This window comes from Carlito syrichta, unplaced genomic scaffold (genome assembly GCF_000164805.1).
Source record: "Carlito syrichta isolate Samal-C Ts95f unplaced genomic scaffold, Tarsius_syrichta-2.0.1 Scaffold304560, whole genome shotgun sequence".
Taxonomy (NCBI): domain Eukaryota; kingdom Metazoa; phylum Chordata; class Mammalia; order Primates; family Tarsiidae; genus Carlito; species Carlito syrichta.
In genome coordinates, this window is record NW_007248656.1 from 496427 (window position 1) to 513162 (window position 16736).

Here is a 16736-nt window from a genome sequence, read left to right on the forward strand (position 1 = left end):
GCGGGGCTGTGTGCTCCCTCCTCTGCAGGACCAAACAAACATCTCACCCACATGCTGCCGCCAGAACCTTGCCTGTGTGCAAACATGGGGTCATCGTTTCTGGCCTGCTCATGCACAGTTGGCATTGCTTACCCTGAGTCTCTCTAGGCCTTGGGCAGGACAGGAGCTGTGCCTTTTCTGCTGAGTGAGCAAGTCCAGCTCTAGGGAGGAGTGCTGGAGAGAGGGTAACTGCCCTCTCTTCCCGTCTGCCAAGTCCACAGTGGTGGTGCCCAAGGCTGAATGCCCTGCCACCTGTGAAGGTCTCGGAATGAAAGAGCTGGTCAACAGTGGGCAGTGCAGGTCTTGCTGCCTGCAGCAGAGGTAACTAGAAAGCTCAGTGGCACCTACAGAACTTTCTGGTAACAGACTTAGTGACTCTAGAAAGGGCAGATGTCACATTGAATGCTCAAGCCATGCATTTTCCCAAGAAGTTACAAGCATCCTCCTGAACACAATACTGTAAGAAAGGGATTGGCAGTAGTGGGACACTGCCAGGAGAGGAGGGGGTCACATCACATCAATTAGAGTATCCACACTTTACCTGTATGATGACCACTTATGTGTACCTAACCCTGAATTGTATCCCACATCTTTAAAATAAGAAAATTTTTTAAATGCAACAAAAAAAGAAGTTATGAGCGTCCCACTGTACACAGACCAATGTGCCCCTATGAGCAAAACCAAAGTGACCTTATTTTCTTCTTTTTCTTTTTTTAGCTCTTAGAATTTGACAAAGAGTTGTCTGTCTTTAAGGACAGACTGTATGAACTGGACATCTCGTTCCCTCCCAGGTAAGAAAAGCTCCTCTTGCCAGACAAACCAGGTGCTGTTTCCGCCTTCTTCCTGGTGTATCTTCTGTGTGTCTGTGTGCACTGTGAGTGATTGTTTTGCCCATATGTGTACTTGTGTGCATCGTGAATCTGTGTGTACACATGTGCATCTGTGTGTCCATGTGTGCATCTATGCCTGTGTGTGCCTGTGTGTATGGTGCATCTCTGTGTTTATGTGCCTATCTATGCTTGTGTGGGTGATGTGTCTGCTTGCATGCATGTACGTGTGTGTCTGCATGCTCTCTGCTCACACAGTGTCTAGATGCACCAGATGTATTTCCCCACCATTGCCTGGGATACACAGATGTGCCTTATCCCTTTGGTTCTACTGTATCTTAAAAGTCCCTGATGGCTGCCGTGTGGGATTTGGAGAACTGTTCCAAACAGTGGAGACGGTGTGAACAAGAGTATAGGCTGGATAAATGCAGAGTGGTGATCAGAGATGGTGGTTGCATGGCTTGGTACCTTCCCATGTGACACCAGGCATGCCCACAAATATGTGTATGTGTGCAAAATGTGTGTCCACAAGTGTAATATTATGCACGTGTGTGCAGATGTGTGTGTGTGTATGTACATGGGTATGTGTAAAGGATGTGTCTAGAGGTCGTGTGCATAGGTGTATTTACTCGCGTGCATGTGTGTCTGTGTCTGCATGGCATGAGTTTGAATGTGTATGGAGGATGTAGGTGAGGATTATAGACTACTTGTGCACATGTGTATGCAGTGTGTGAGTTTACATGTGTGTATGTAATGTGTCCACATGCACATGGGTGTGCAAGGGTTTGAGTATGTTTGTGCATGGGTTTGAGTATGCAGACATGGGTGTATATGTATTGTACTAGAGTTAGTGCACACATGTAGGTGCATATGCACATGTATATGCGTGTGTGTACTCATGGGTCTATGTGTAGGTATGTACAGGTGTACACATGCATAGGAGTGTGCATTATGGTTTGAGCATCACATGGATATGTATGTGAGTATTTAGGTGTGAGTCACAGGTATGAGTATACATAGGTGTATCTTCATGTACTTGAGTGTGCACATATGTGCATGAGTGGGAACATGTGTGAGTTGTGTGTGGGTGTGTGTGGACAAGTGTGCACGTGTGAGTGGATATGTATGTACATAGCAGTGCACACGAACACCCCACCTATGCACCTTGCATGGGTGAGGGTGTTCGTGTGCACTGCTATGCACCCAGTTGCCAGCATAGAGCTGTCTCTCACTCACTGTTGGAAGCGGACCTGGAATTTGCCCCTCACTGGGGACCTGAGGTGGTAGCTTGAGCAGATACTGCCTGAGACTGCTTGGCGACAGTCTTTCGTGAGGCCAGAAACAGTGCTGTGGGCTGAACCTTGAAAGTGACAGAGTGCTTTGGTGTCCAGGGGAAGTTTTCAAATGAGTCGGGAGGAGCCTTCTGGAAGGTGGTGCTGGCTGAGGCATCCTGCCATGTTTTGTGCTACTGCCTGGTCTCCTCACCGGGCACACTGGTGTCATCCTGGGAAAAGGCAGGTGGCAACTCCATCACTGCAGATGGCAGGCCAGTGCAGGAAGTCCCAGATGACCTCAGGACCTGCACCCATCTTCCTGCAAGGTCCTGCCCCCATGCTTGGGCCTGAAGTCTGGCTGCTGGACTTGCAGATTCCCAGAGGAAACCCAGAGATGCATCAAGCCTCAGTGGCTGAGTGGCTGTTGTTTCTAGCACCAGGATGCCTAGGGGATAGTGTGAGTCCATGACACCTGCAAGCTGCTTGCTACACTGACCTCCAGGCCTGCTCTCTGGCTTCGGGGTTCCAGCAGAGTTTGGCTCGCCTCCAGTGCTCCCGTATGCTGCACAACAGCTCTGGGTTGAAGGACACTGAAGACAATGGGGTTTCCCCATCCATGTCCCCTTTGAAAGAGGTTCCTGAGGTCACAGAGCCCTGCCTCAGCTCTGTCCCTGCAGGTGCTACCAGAAGCTACGGGCAAGGCCTCCTGGCCCAGCTGAGTAGTGGGTGGTCCCAGTCCCACTCAGAGAAAAGCTGTTCCTGGATGGCTGTGCCACACATGTTAGGGTGAGACAGCTACAAGACACAGGTCTATGTTGAACAGGGTGGGGGGTGCCCTTGGGGCCACCCTGCTGGAGCACTGCTCCAACCCACTGGCTCCTCAGTGCACAGGGAGATTCCCAGAGTGAACCCTCCATGCTAGCTGCTTCCCACAGGCCTGAGACTTTGTTTCGTCCTCCACGTTTTCATTTGTGAAAACCATGTGTCAGAGGTTGTGGGGTGTCCATCTCAACTCCCCCTGCTCCTTGTGGCTTTCAGCATCTGTCAGGATGTATCTGAGCTCCCCACACTGGGGCCCTCCCAGTACTTTCTGCAAGGCCACGGGGGCTCTGAGCCTATGAGGAGTGTCCTCACTGAGGCCTGTTTGCCTCAGCTTCAGGAAGCTGCGGTTGCATGTGCTCATGCTGTGGGCACGCTGGGCACAGGGGGTACAGGGCTCACTGCCCTTCTGGCTGTGGCTCCGGGTCTTCAGGATCATTCCATGTTTTTTGCTCTCATCATTCGAGTGAACATATTGCAAACTGGTCGAGCCACTGTGCGTCTTCGGTCACTGTCGCCTGTTGCCCATTCTTGTCTCGTGGTGGAGGTGAGCTTACTTTCTCAGAGTGGTTCAAGGCTCCCTGGCAGCGTCTCTGGGCAGGACCTTCCCTGGGCAGCAAGCATTCCACAGGCAGACCCTGCACCTGGTGGCCCTGGGAGGAGACAGCATTCCCAGCACAGAACTCTGGAAACGTCCTTCTGGACAGTGCTCCCCATGTGTGGGAACTGGTGCACACACTTCAGCCCCAGAAGACGTTGCGTTGGCCCACAGTGAGAGTGGCTGCATTATTGTGTGCAAGGGTGTTTGTGACTGATATCCATGGACTAACAGTACTTCACTCATGATAGATTATAACTCAGTGCTGTCTGTCATTTTGCTAGAAAAGGAGCTAATATTCCAGACATTTGTGGAGCCTTCGATTTTTGTTCTTAACTAAGGGCATGGCATTGGATTATGCCATCATCAAGAACAACCACAAGAGCGACCCATTTCGGGTGACAGTCAGGAGGCAGAGTGGGAGCAGGCGGGAAGGTGGCTAGATGGACCCCAGGCTGCCACTGCCTCCCAACAAAGAACTTTCTGGGCCCCACCTCTGGAATCCAAGATGGTGCCTGCAACCCCATCAAGCAGGGACAGTACCCAGGATGCAGGCCTAGTGAAGGTCTTTAATGCCATATGGTGCTTCCATGTGCTTGTAATGTTAGAGTTCTAAGTATATGCTTAGAATGATGGGGGGACAAAGGATATGATAGCATTAGTCCCATCCACTCCAGTTTCTCTGTGGAAAACAGACTTTTCACTGAGACAGAGCATGCGGTCACATCAGCTGTTTGAAGTGAGCAGAGTTGAGAATCAGCTTTCCCCATCTCACCCTGTTGTTCCGTCGAGATCCCTGGTGTCCAAGGCCCTCACAGCAGGGACAGTGGTCTGTACATCCCCCCAGCATCCCCTCCAGCTACAACCTGTAGCCCAGGTGTGGACAGTTTCCTAGGATAGCCTACGGACAAGTGACAGCAACTTGGATACCCAAATTGGTAACAAAAAGCCTCTGGCTTGCTGTGCATCCTAGCTAGATGTGAATTTCTAATTTTTAGTTTAATTTTGACAATGTAATTAACTTTAAAGATATCAAAGTATAAAGACACAATTGTATATCTGCCTTTTTCACTAATGTGACAATGCAGCATTGTCCTAGGACATCAGATATTCTTACTAAACCATGCATGGCACAGGGGCAGTGAGGATGATGCATTCTGGAGCCATGGTCCCTTATTCTGCCCTTGAAGCTATGGAGTCTGGACAGGTTGCTCACCATTCACGGTCTGGGCAAGCCCTGTGGGCTGGCACAGGCCCAGACCTGCCCAGTGGAACCCCACCCTCTCCCCAGGACAGCCTTCCCACCGCCAGAGAACTCAACATTCCCAAGTCGCATGCCCTCCTGCCATCCGGTGGCTCTTATAGCTGCTTCCGGGACATGTGAGCCACCAGTGCTCCTCTGCTGTGTCTTCGTGGCACTGTACGTGGGTCAGCTGTGGGATGGTTTTTCTCTCTGTGTGAGCGCTTCATGTATCTAAGATGACAACTGTCTGTCGTGTTTATTGCATTTAGGCGCACTTTAAATAATAGCAGAGTATTTGTAGGCACCCTTAAGCCTCACAGTGACTACATCATTCTGTTTACTGAAAAGAAAAACTACGTTCTGCCTTGAAATGGCACCAGTGAGAACCACCTGGGGCATGTCCTGGAGGGCCACATGTTCAACCCTTCTGGGCCCTGGACCACTTTACACCTGAATCGTTGAAGACCCTGAGGAGCTCCTTTTTTTGTGGGTTATGTCTATTGATAATTTACATAAATTCTAAAATATTGACTTATTTTAAGATAACAAACCCATTATATATTAATATAAGTAACATATTAATGAAAAAGCATAACTGTTTTCCATATAAAAAATAACTGAGAAGAGTTGCGGTGCCGTTAAAGTGTGGCTTACACGGCTGCGGGAGTCTCGTCCCACGACGTCGTGCTTGAAGTATGGGGAGCAACCAGCCCCAAGGCAGGTGTGTGCCTGGAGAGGGGTGTTGTCACTGCTTCTCCCTGGGCTCCCGGCCTGCAAGTGTTCTTCTTGCACCACCTTTGAGAAGTGGGGGCTCCTTGGAACTTCATCACAGTGTAGAGTCTGAAACCCTGAAATGTTGGTTCTTTGCACTTGGAGGGAACATTTGGCCAAGTGCATGGTCTGGTGGTAGAACAGCTGCTCCTGCAGGTTCCTGGGCCGCCGCATCATGCAGGTGTCTGGATGTGGGTGCGTCTCTCTCCTGGTGCAGATAGCACCTTCATCAGGACACCTGGATCCCAGCAGAGGAGTCTGCATGGTGCGTGGAGCAAAAGCATTTCCCCAATCCAATCCTGGATTTTTCTTGAAAGGGTAAACGCTGTCATCGGCAACCAGTACTGTTCGTTGTTTCCCCAAAGAGGCGGGCTTATCTCACCCTTTCTTTAGGAAGTGGCTGTCAGCCCTAAGTCTGAGCGCCCACAGCCAGTCTGCCGGTCTTCCTAGCAGGAAGTGGCGTTCGTGAAGATGAGCAGCGACTTCAGCTGAAAACCCAAACGTGATGAGCTCACCCGCGAGATGCCAGCCGCCCCGTGGGATGGGCAGAATGCATCCTCGGTGCTCCCGTTTTGTCCCACCGAATCCTAAAAATCTTTTTTCCCAGGCCTGAGGTTCAATAAAAGTAGTCATTTATACTGCTTCATTAAGGACTTTCGTGAGAGAAACTGGTTCTGTGTTTAGCGCTGAGGGCTCAGAGACACTGGTTAGCACGGCCCAGCCACTTCGAGTTTCCTGCCCAGGCCGGGCAGCTTGGGGGCAGCTTTTGCCCCATCTGTGCAGCACCAGCACTGGGAAGACAGCAAGTAACATGTCAGCATTATTATGAACCGTTTTTACCTTGCAGAGCCACTGAAAGGGCCCCGGAGACCTGCAGGAGTCCATGCGCCTCACTCTAAGAACTGGCCCCAAACTGGAAAAAACTGCGGTGCCCATGAACAGTGGTGCAGACATTCAGTACTGAAGTGAAATGCTACACAGCAGTGAGTGGCAGTGAACTGCCGCTGCTCGCAGATCTGTGAAGAAATCTAAAACCAGGACGTACACAGATGAAGCCAGACATGAAGGAGCAGGTGCCATGTGGCTCCACTCATGTCAGTTGGCTGCAGGCTGGACCCACTGAGGTCCTGGTAGCACCGCCCTGCTGCCATCACTGGCAGAGGCTTCCGGGCTGTGAGCCAGGCCGCAGGCGCGAGGGGGTGGTGCACACCCACTCCTTGTGTCACTTCGCCTGGGTATGTCCTACTCTTACATGGCGTTCACTGGCAGAATAGGGAGGTTTTGAAGTCCTGCCCATCAAAGAGAAAGTCAAGTGGGAAGAATCACCCCTTCCCAAAGACAGATGAACTCTCAACAGTGGAAAGGGGTGTTTTTATTGAACAAATTATTAACTGAAAAGATTGTTTAACTTTTGAGAAAGACAAAAAATATATGCAACACAGGAGTGAACTGTCCCGATAAATCCAGCTAGAAGTCATCTCTCTCTAATGGACACATATAGCTTAAAACTAGGGATTCGGAAGCCCTTCTCAAACTTTTTATGGACTGAAATTTAAAGTTCTGTCTGTGGACTTGTGTCCATAATATAGTAATGATTATATAGTAAAATCAGTACAAGGAAGGTGGGCTCCCTGGGACTTGTCAAGCCTGGGTGCTCAGGCTCAGGAAAGGAGTGAGGACATCCATCCATCTGGTCACTGAGCTCCAGTTGGATACGAGACTATGGGACAGGTGCTGAGGACAAGAACAGCTAGGGAACCGGTCATCCAGAAGAGCCCGGCTGAGGGCCCTGGTCAGCCCCACGGGACGTGGGTGATGGCAGCCCCCAGCCACCGAACCCTTTTGGAAGACCATGGTGCTGCCAAGTTCTCTCACTTTATGATTTTGGTATTACCACAGTTTTAATGGTTGGGTTCTTTTTCTTTGGTTTTAGCTTCTCCCCACCCTGGAATTTCAATAGCAACTGGTGTTTTTTAAACTGGCCATCTGTAGCCAACACTGCTTACTGTGGCAGCAGGATGCACATGACTGTAGAATATAATGACACTCTGATAGATGGACACACGTATGTCAAAATATTTTTTCTCTATCATGCACTAAGTCATCATGATGCTTGGTCCACAAAACTGCACCGTGATTGGAGTCGGGGAGGAGTCCTGTCCTGGCATGCCTGGAGAAGCAGGGCCAGGGGTTCTCCTCCTCCCTCTCCCTGGTATGAGAGTGCCAACCTGTTGGTCTGTGGTTCAGCGTGGTCGAGAAACATGGTAAAGCCATGGGCCCCACCCAGCTGCGTCGTCTGGGGCTTTTCCTGTGCTTGTTGGTTCGGTGGTGCTGCCAGCCCAACCCTGCAGACTCGAACATGGCCAGGCCCTGCATGTTCCGCCTGTCCTCAGCTTCCAGAGCCCATGGAAGCCTTGTTCCTGAACCTGACCCTCTCAGATCCTGAAGCTAGACCTGTGGGCAGGGCCGGTCCACCTGGCTACGGGCAATCAGCTGCACAGACTGGCAAAGGGGCCGCTGCCCACATCCTGAGGGGAGAACTCATGGGCCAGGGAGGAAGGCGGGTGAGCACAGGTGTGTGATTGTTCCTGTTATCGCGGCACCGGTGATGATGGCCACTCCCTGTGCTGTTTGGAGCAGAGATAGGCCCGCTTGTCCTGCGGCCCTGCCTAGCAGGTGTGCTTTCAGATAAGTCAGTGTATACAGCACTCCCATGTCAATCACTGGTGGGTGGTGTCCAGCCCAGCATCCTGCTGCTCAGCAAAGCCTCCTCTTGCCGGCCTCACCTAGTGCCTCCTGTCTGTGGGTGAAGTGAGACCCTGTGGTCCCTGCTGGCCTTTCCCGGACCCCTCTAGAATCAGCCCCTCCGGCTCTCTCATGATTTGGGGGGCCACAGGGAGCATCCCTGGGCTGTGGAGTGAGGATACTGCCCCCCAGCTGCTGGGCAGGATACCCCTAGCGCACGGGTTTCTTCCTCCTGTTGAGCCACCTGTGAACGCTCTCGTGGCAACAGGACCTGCCCTGAACCCCAAGGGGCCAGAGGCACATGGGGCCCCCTCCGCTCCCCTCCGGGTGCAGACGGTTAAAGGGGTCCCTGCCTCTCTGGGCGCTCCCTCTCATCTCTTGCTTGCCTAGTCTGCCTGAGCCCCAGCATCCTGGTGGGTCCTGAGCCTGCAGACGGAAGAGTGGCCCCGGCTTCCTGTCCGCCCCAGGTGCTCAGTGCCCTGAAGGGACACCAGGCAACACAAGCTCACGCTCTCCTGGTGTGCATGGGAAGAGAGAACCGTCCATCCACAGATGTACTTGAAAGTCATACTTTGTGTGCCCAGAACTCACAGTGGTTACGTGAACTCTGGCCTGCCATGTCGCTGCAGGGACCCAACAAGCCTCGTGATGCCCTTGAGGGGAGACCCCCGACCAGCCTTTGCTGCCAATGGGAGTGTTCTGTTGCAGAAACAGCAGCGCTGGCATAACAGCGTGGACTGGCTTCTGGAAACCCAGGGATTTGCTCCTGTTTCCTTCCACATTGACTCCTCAGCGCGGTGCTTTTTAAGCTGGCTTTTGTGCGACTCTCCCTAGGCAACCTGTTAGCTACATGCCAGACCCTCTGTGATGACGCTGTGGCCAGACAGAGGCTGCAGGGCCATTGGGGATACCTCCTCCCTACCCCAGATGCAGGTGCTAATGCCCCTGAGCCACGAGGGCCTGTCTTCCACATGCCGGAAGCTCGGTGGGTGTTACTGGAGGCACTGTGGGGTTGGCCCCCTTTACAGCGTGGCTCTGGCTCCTTCCGAGAAGCAGAAGATGGAGACAGTCTACTGTGTGTGGCTGGGGAAGCCACGGACTTCTCCACAAGTGAGCATGAGCTGCTACCCTATTGCTTCAGAGGATGCCCTGTGCCTGCATAGCTACTCAGAAGGACACCAGAGCACACCTTGCAAGCGGCCTAGCTCTCCCTGGCGTAGCCTAGCAGCCACCTAACCGTGGCCTGGCTAGATTCTTGGCCCAGCTGGGGGTGTGCCCAGGCAAGCAGTTCAGCACAACTGTACATCCGTCCTCCTTTGGAAGCTCGAGGCAGACCCATGTGGGTCCTTATTCTGCCGGCCACAGGGGCTGGCCGCCTTGGAGTGGGATGGCTGTGGGCGCCTGCAGGGAGCTGGCCTGGGCCTCAGTGCTGTCCCTGGAATGTCTGGGTGGACGTGTGCCTAAGGTGGGACAGGTCCCAGCTGGGTTAAGTCTCATTCTCCATGATGCCCCATTGGGATCGGACAGACTGTTGACTCGCTGCTTCTCCTGAAGAAGTATGTAGGCTGTTTGGTATTCTGTGCTTTAGAAATGTGCTGTTGCAAATAGGAGCTACATAGGCTTTGCTTTTAAGCATACCCGAGTCTCTGGTCAAGTAAGGTAATGATTCCCAGAGACTGGGGTCAAATTGATGACTTCTGTGAGCGTGTGCCATCCCTCTGGAGAGCAGGAAAAAGGACTGGAACCCATAGTCAGGGCAAAAAGCACACCCTCCAGGTCGCCAACCATTTCTAGATGGTGGGGGCACAGGACCAGCGTGGGCCTGCAGGTCTCCCAGCAGGCAAGGAACAGAGGGCAGGGGCCCCGGGCCCCAGAATCTGTGCCTGGCTGGTGCCCGTGCGAGGTTGATGTAAAAACTTGGTAGCATTCTTCTCTTCCAGCGAAAGCCAACGGGAAAGCCTCGCAGAGAATAAGATCCCATTCACAACAAATTCTGTGTGGTGTTTTGGGATTCGTCTTAAAAAGCTTATGAGATGTTTACAGGGAAAGTCTTTAGCCTCTGCTTTGAGAGGTGTACACAAAACTCAGCTAATGGTTCTCCCCAGAGTCAGTTAATCCTAAGGTGAATTCATTTGTTACCACTTCAGTGCAGTCTCACTCAGTGTGTGCAGCTGTGGTGGGCCTGAACTGTCCGCAGACCCCTCCAGGGTGTGCTGTGTTTGGGAGGCATCGGGCACAATGAAGCCACCCACATTTAGAGCCATTTCAAGCCGCAAGACAAGCTGAGTCACAGGGTGGACAGGCGTGGACCCAGCTGAGCTGGGCACCTCAACATTACTAGGTTGTTCCTGGGCCCAGGTGACATCTGGTGCTGTTTTTTTCCATGTAGGTTTTCACTGTAGTTGAGACCATGTACAAAAAAATACAACCAACAGAAAACAAAAAGTGATAGATTATTCTATGCTATAAAGGAATAGTTTATTTTATCTGAAGATGCTGTGCTAGAACTAAAATTTGGTTTAACGTAAAAATAAGTTCGATGTGGAAACTCAAATTGTGAGCATGGCTTTATGTTCTGGAAACCTCTCCACACATTCTTTTGCTGGGTAGCGTTGCCACCCACGGGGTGTTGGGAGAGACCTCACACAGCCTCCCTTCGGCACGCGAAGGGCGGCGAGGCGGCTGACCTGTGCCTTCCTGTCTCCCCAGCTACCCATACAGCGAAGACTCCCGCCAGGGCGAGCAGTACATGAACACCCGGTGCCCGGCCTGGTGTGACCGCATCCTCATGTCCCCGTCCGCCAAGGAGCTGGTGCTGAGGGTAAGTGTGGAGTGAACCCCAGGTCCACTCCAGCCAGGCCTCGGTGGCGCGGGGACGGGGGGGTGGGCCACGCAGCCCCAGCCTCGTCCTGCAGCGAGCTGAACCCCAGCCTGGCCGCCTCCAAGCCAGTGCCCGGGCCTGAGGCAATGGCAGCCGCACCGAGGCTGTGGGCCCACAAGCAGCCGTGTTGTCACAAGCTTGAGCTGTGCGTGCGGGGTCAGCAGGAAGTGTTTCCAAAAGCACAGTTCACTGTATACTGGGAAATAAATATGCTCTTGTCCACACAAAGTTCACAGGCCATAAAGCATGACAGGAACGTCTATAGTGGTTTTCTTAAGTTGTAAATCAGAGCCAAATTCTATTTGGGCTTGAAAAGTTGAAAATGAATGGGTAACGTTTTCAGGAGGTGACTCACTGCACTGGGTGTTGGGAAATTGTCATTTTTTGTGATTTTTGGTTTCCCGTTTGAACAGAAAAGTAGTGTTTTCAGCAGCATCCGTATCAGAATTGGTTTTGTCAGCCCCCTCAGGGATAAAATAATACTAATGAAATGCGGTAGCAGCTTGAAACTCAGTGTTCAGAGCATGGGTCTCTGGCCATGATGTGGGTGGGCAGTTAGGAGGAAACTCTGTGCCCCAATCCCCACGGCCCCGGGTCCCAAGTAGGGGCAAGAACCTCCCAGCCCCTAACCTCAACAAAGGCCATGCTAGGCTCTCATCGGCTGAGGTGCCCCATCTGTGCCCCTGTGCCAGGCAGCCAGACCCAGGCCCTCTTAGCGAGCCCCACATCGCGGGCACCAGCCCTGCAGACAGCAGAGCACACTGGAGTCAGGGGTCCCAACCAGGAAGTGCAGAGACTGTGCATGCGCCCTTGGAGCAAGCACCACACCCTGCCACCCACATGTCCTGTTCCCTAAGAGGCACCCTCCCCGGCTCAGTGGGTGGCCCTGCCAGCCTCTGCACTGAGAGCCCTGTGGCCTTCTTTGGTGTGGCACTGCCTGCCAGGTGGGGAGCCCGGGCTGGAGGCAGGGGCCCTTGGCCAGAAGCCCCTGTGTCTGCAGCGAACTTGGCTCCTTGGCAGCCCCACCTCTGCCTCCCGGGCAGTGCCCGTGCCTGGCTGTGACGCCCTTGCACCTGGGGCCCACCACCAAGGCAAGGCCATGCTTCGAAGGAAGCTGTGTCTGGACACTGGCCACAAGCCCAAAAACCCGGGAGTGGGCTGGGCCTGCGCCTGGCCTTAGACAGACTCCCGCCCTCTCTGGACACCTGTTAGCCCCATGTGGAGATCAGTCTTGGTCAAGTCACACAGGAGCTCGTGGTGGGCTCTGAGCGTGGGTCAGGCATGTGGAGCACGGGGCTGCTGGGGGAACCGGAGCCTTTGGGGACTTGGGTAGAGAGAAAAACAGACATCGTCTACCGGGAAAGTGACTAAGATCACAAAACTGCATTTGCTGGTCAACTCCTGAGAGCAAAAGTCTGGGGCCCATAGGGCCTGCCTGCACCATGCTGCTGTGGCTGGGGCTCAGCCTGCTCAGAGGAGGGTGTGTTTCATCTTGTTTTCCATTTGCTCACATCCTCCTCTGGTTCTTTGGACCCAGGATTTGCAGCTTTAAGCTCAGATTGGGAGCCGGAGCTCTGCTGTGTCTTCAGGCCGACAGCCCGTCCACTTGGGGGCCACGGGAGGCGCCTGGGGGCCGGATCCGGGACAGGCCCTCCCCCTGGGGCTGCCGAGCAGACGGGCGCCGTGCGTGCCTCCGTGGCTCATCCATCATGACACGCGCCGCCGCCCCGTCGTCAGGCTCCGTTCTGCCTCTTGAGCCCCCAGACGCCCACAGTGGCTCCGGGTGCGGGCGCTCGCTGCCTGGGCGGCTTGGTGATGAATGCTCAGCGAGGTGTGCCCATGTTCCGCCGGCACCCATAGTAATTTGTTTATCTGTCCAAAGATTATGCAGTTGAAAATCCACAATTTTATGCTGCCTTTGTAAATTACCACGCCGCGTATGATGAATGTTTCCCCACTTCCGCAGAGGTGCGGCCGCCGTGGGAGATTGGAAGGTGCTCATGCATACGCTGCCTGCCGAGGCTGTGTTTTTATGCTTTCTGGCAGGCAACCACACTGGAAAGTAAATCTGACCTTAAGCTTCCTACTGCATTAAAGATAATTCAGTTTTAACTTTATAGTCTCAGATGCTTCAGCGGCGGATGTGAAATTCCAGCCTATTCGGAGCTGACTGATTACCAGCAACAAACCCTTTACTGTTGTGCCCCAAATAAAGGCATCTGTCAAGAAGTGTGCACACGGCAGTGAATTAGTATGCACAGATTGCGTTGTGTTGCGGTGTGGAGTTCCATGCCGGCTCTCGTTTGAACAGGGAGTTCTGGGTTAATGGAACAGCCTGTCAAAAACAAAGGTAAACAGGGAAAATGGGAAATAGATGAGCTGCTTCCATCAGAGGTGGCACACTTGAAAGGAAAGCGCAGAGTTGCACTAATTGCAGTGAGTGCAGGGTCCATGCCTCCCCCTGGGGACACAGGACGGCCGGGTACCCCCAGCCACCCTGCGCCAGCCCCTCTGTTTCCTTTTCCTAGTCGGAGAGCGAGGAGAAGGTTGTTACCTACGACCACATCGGGCCCAATGTCTGCATGGGAGACCACAAGGTAACGTCAGCTGCACTGGGTTGGGGCCAGGCGGCAGGAGGGCACTGGGGGGGCCGGTCTTCTCAGCTCCCGCACTCCTGTCTCCTTCGTGTGACTGCAGAGCGGGCCAAGTTGGTTTAGTTTAATTTCAGTAAGATACTGGAAGGTAGGTAGGAAGACGGCAGAAACGACTAGTCATGATAGAGTAAAATACACAATTCTACTGTTTGTAAAAAAGCATTTCATCTCCAGCTGATTGTTCCCGAAGGCTTTCTTTCGAGGGTGCACTGGGCATTTCGGTGGCCTTCCTTTGCAAGCATAGTGTGAACAGAGCAGAAGAGTGTCGAACGTGTCACAGGCCGGGGGCTCCAGGGGAGGTGCTGATGGTGTAGCGTATTTATACAGGGACTGTGTGTAACACTGGAGCAGTCCAGCAGTGCTCACAGAGGTGACGCCAGGTGACAGGTCACGTCTCTCTTTAGCCAGATTGTGAGTTCACTTCCTCGCCTTCAAGACTACTGAGCGCATCCAGATGAGATGCAGAGCTGAGGGTGGGAGCTCTTTCCATCCCCGCTGTATTTGGGGCTTATTTAGTTCTTTAGGTAGTTTTTTTATCTGGAAGCGACACCTTCCTTGCCAAACATGAGGGCTGTCTTGGGCCTCTGGTGGCCGGTCTTGGGCTCCAGCTCCCGTTGACATTGACGGGGTCCCCGTGAGGAGGGCTGCATGGCCTTTGCGGCCACCAGCTCCTCTGGGCTCAGCTCGAGGCTGTCCTCCTGAGACGCTGAAGGTGGGGCTGCTGAGGGTGTGGCTGTGGGTGGCGGTGTGTTGGGCCGTCGCCTGTGTGTGCTGTGCTGACGCCTCCTCTCTTCCCGCCGCAGCCCGTGTTCCTGGCCTTCCGAATCACGCCCGGGGCAGGTAAACCTCATGCACATGTGCACAAGTGTTGTGTCGTGCAGTGACGTGGTGGTAAATATGGCTCCTTCCCTCTAGTTCACCTTTTTGCAGCTTTTCCTGGTGTGTTTGTTCCTTTAACGAATGACGGATTCCATAGCAGGGAAGAGATGTCAGCGCCTCGAGAGGCCCCTCCAAGAGACCTCCCTGTAGCAGTATACGAATACGCACTCTCAACAGCTGCATCGAGAACCCGCCCGAGCGCCACCCGCTAGCCGGCCGGCCCACACTTCGCTTCAGCCTCCGGACCATCCGGAAAAGCCTCACATACCTCACTGTCTTGTCTGTTCATGTGGCATTAAGTAGAAACATTGGGTTTTTTAAACAATCACAGTCCTGTTGCCAAAACTCTAATAGACAGCAAAGAGAACCTGTCCCTTAGACTTCACAGTTTTCAGTTTCTTACGATCGTCAGTGGAGGGGCTTCCAGCGTTTAGACCCCAGTGTCCGGCGTCCCCCTCCAGGTGGACCATGCCGGGCCGGACAGGCGGAGGTGGGCGCTCCCTTGGCTGGCCAGGCAGCGTGGCCCTGAGCACTCAGGGACCGTCTGCCTCTTCCAGCGCCCCCGCTCCCCCGGGGGTGTCCACTCTGCGCCATGTCACATGGTTTTTGAATCACACTGCAGCTGCTTTCCATTTTGATATATATAAATATATATATATATATACTTTTTAAAAATAATTTATAAATCTTACCAAAACATATGCTAAATAGTACTTTCCAGTATGAATGCACAAGAGTGTCAAATCAGCCGGTAGAATTGGAGTCTCGGAGTTTAGCTACGTGTCTGTCAACACCACATCAAACAAGTATGACCTAGATTGCCATCATGGGTGCAAGTCAACCCTGCAGCACGTCTACACTAGCAGTTTGTTACTCCTATGCCTTGTTTCTTGTAATATTAAGAACTGAATGTGAAGTTTATAGCTAGCCTGGGTGTACCTTTTAAGAATTTTGTAAACCGTTTTGTCCGTTTTTTGTTACCGTTTTATGGTGCCAAGTATTCTACATTAAAACAATAATATCATGGGAGAAATAGCCTAGTCTGCTTCCAGTAGAAATTGCTTTTAACATGGGCTGTATATAAAAATATTAAAGAGAAAACTGTACATTTCCTTGGTTGCTGTGCTACAAACAACCTATGTAATAACCTTGTTGCAAATATTTTTCTTCTAGCACTAAGTACAGCATTAAAAGGTGATTAGAGAGTCTGTTGATGAAACACAAATGTATGTTTTATTGATTTTACTTTAGAACACTACAGAGTTCCTGGACTGGGTGAAGGCATCAGATCGATGTTCGTTTTTTATATAAATCACTACCACTGCGAGTGATTTGAGTCCGCTTGCCAAGCCTGTTCCCGAGGGCCAGACCGGGTCTGAGATGCGCGTGGTCCCCGCCGTCCGCGCCGCGGCGGTTCCAGAGCAGCGTCCGCGCCGCGGCTTTGGGCTGCTGGTCCTTCCGAGGCCGCTGGGAGTGACTCCTCCGGTTCTAAGCAATAAAAGTGGCCGTGGTGAAGACAGCTCTGTGCTGGTGTTTTCCTTCCTTTCCGCTTCCCATTGAAATGCTAAGTGACGGAGCGTCCTCCCTTGTGCCCTGTTATTTGAGATCAAGCTCATTAGAAATCTCGGAATTTCACGGGATCACATACGGCTACAAAGGCTAAGCCATTACTGGGAGTAGAAAAATAGCCTTCTGGACTGTTTACCCTCATCAAAGACTTATCTCTTCACATTTTAAAATGGAATTGTGTAGGTGCTTTGCTTTCCCCGAAGCTGGGCAACGGGACGTTTCTCCGGCTCTTGGCTCGCGCTCGCAGAAACAGCTCGCCCCTTACACATCGCCCCCTCAGAGAAAACCGGCCGGTGGTTCGCAGGAAGGGGGCTTTAAAATAGCCTTACAGCCGAGTGGCCCCAGGTAACGGCGCGAACTGAATCACGCCTGTTACGTTCTCTCTAAGGTCCTCAAACGTGCCTTCCGGGAGAAATCTTACCGTGGAGCCATGCGGT

At 52.7% G+C, this 16736-nt stretch overlaps 1 protein-coding gene across 2 annotated transcripts in view; it reads left to right on the forward strand.

Moving 5' to 3' along the window:
* Positions 1 to 16249, forward strand: part of INPP5A (inositol polyphosphate-5-phosphatase A) — a 184798-nt gene extending 168549 nt beyond the window's left edge. Inside the window, exons 11-15 of one of the 2 annotated variants that reach the window (XM_008060225.1) lie at positions 757 to 830; positions 11026 to 11137; positions 13726 to 13794; positions 14655 to 14742; positions 14831 to 16249. In XM_008060225.1, the coding sequence (XP_008058416.1) occupies positions 757 to 830; positions 11026 to 11137; positions 13726 to 13794; positions 14655 to 14735 (336 nt within the window). In that variant the 3' untranslated portion in view covers positions 14736 to 14742; positions 14831 to 16249. Of the gene's footprint in view, positions 1 to 756; positions 831 to 11025; positions 11138 to 13725; positions 13795 to 14654; positions 14743 to 14827 lie in introns of both variants that reach the window. The other variant, XM_008060226.2, reaches the window with a different exon arrangement.
* Positions 16250 to 16736: the final 487 nt, after the last annotated feature.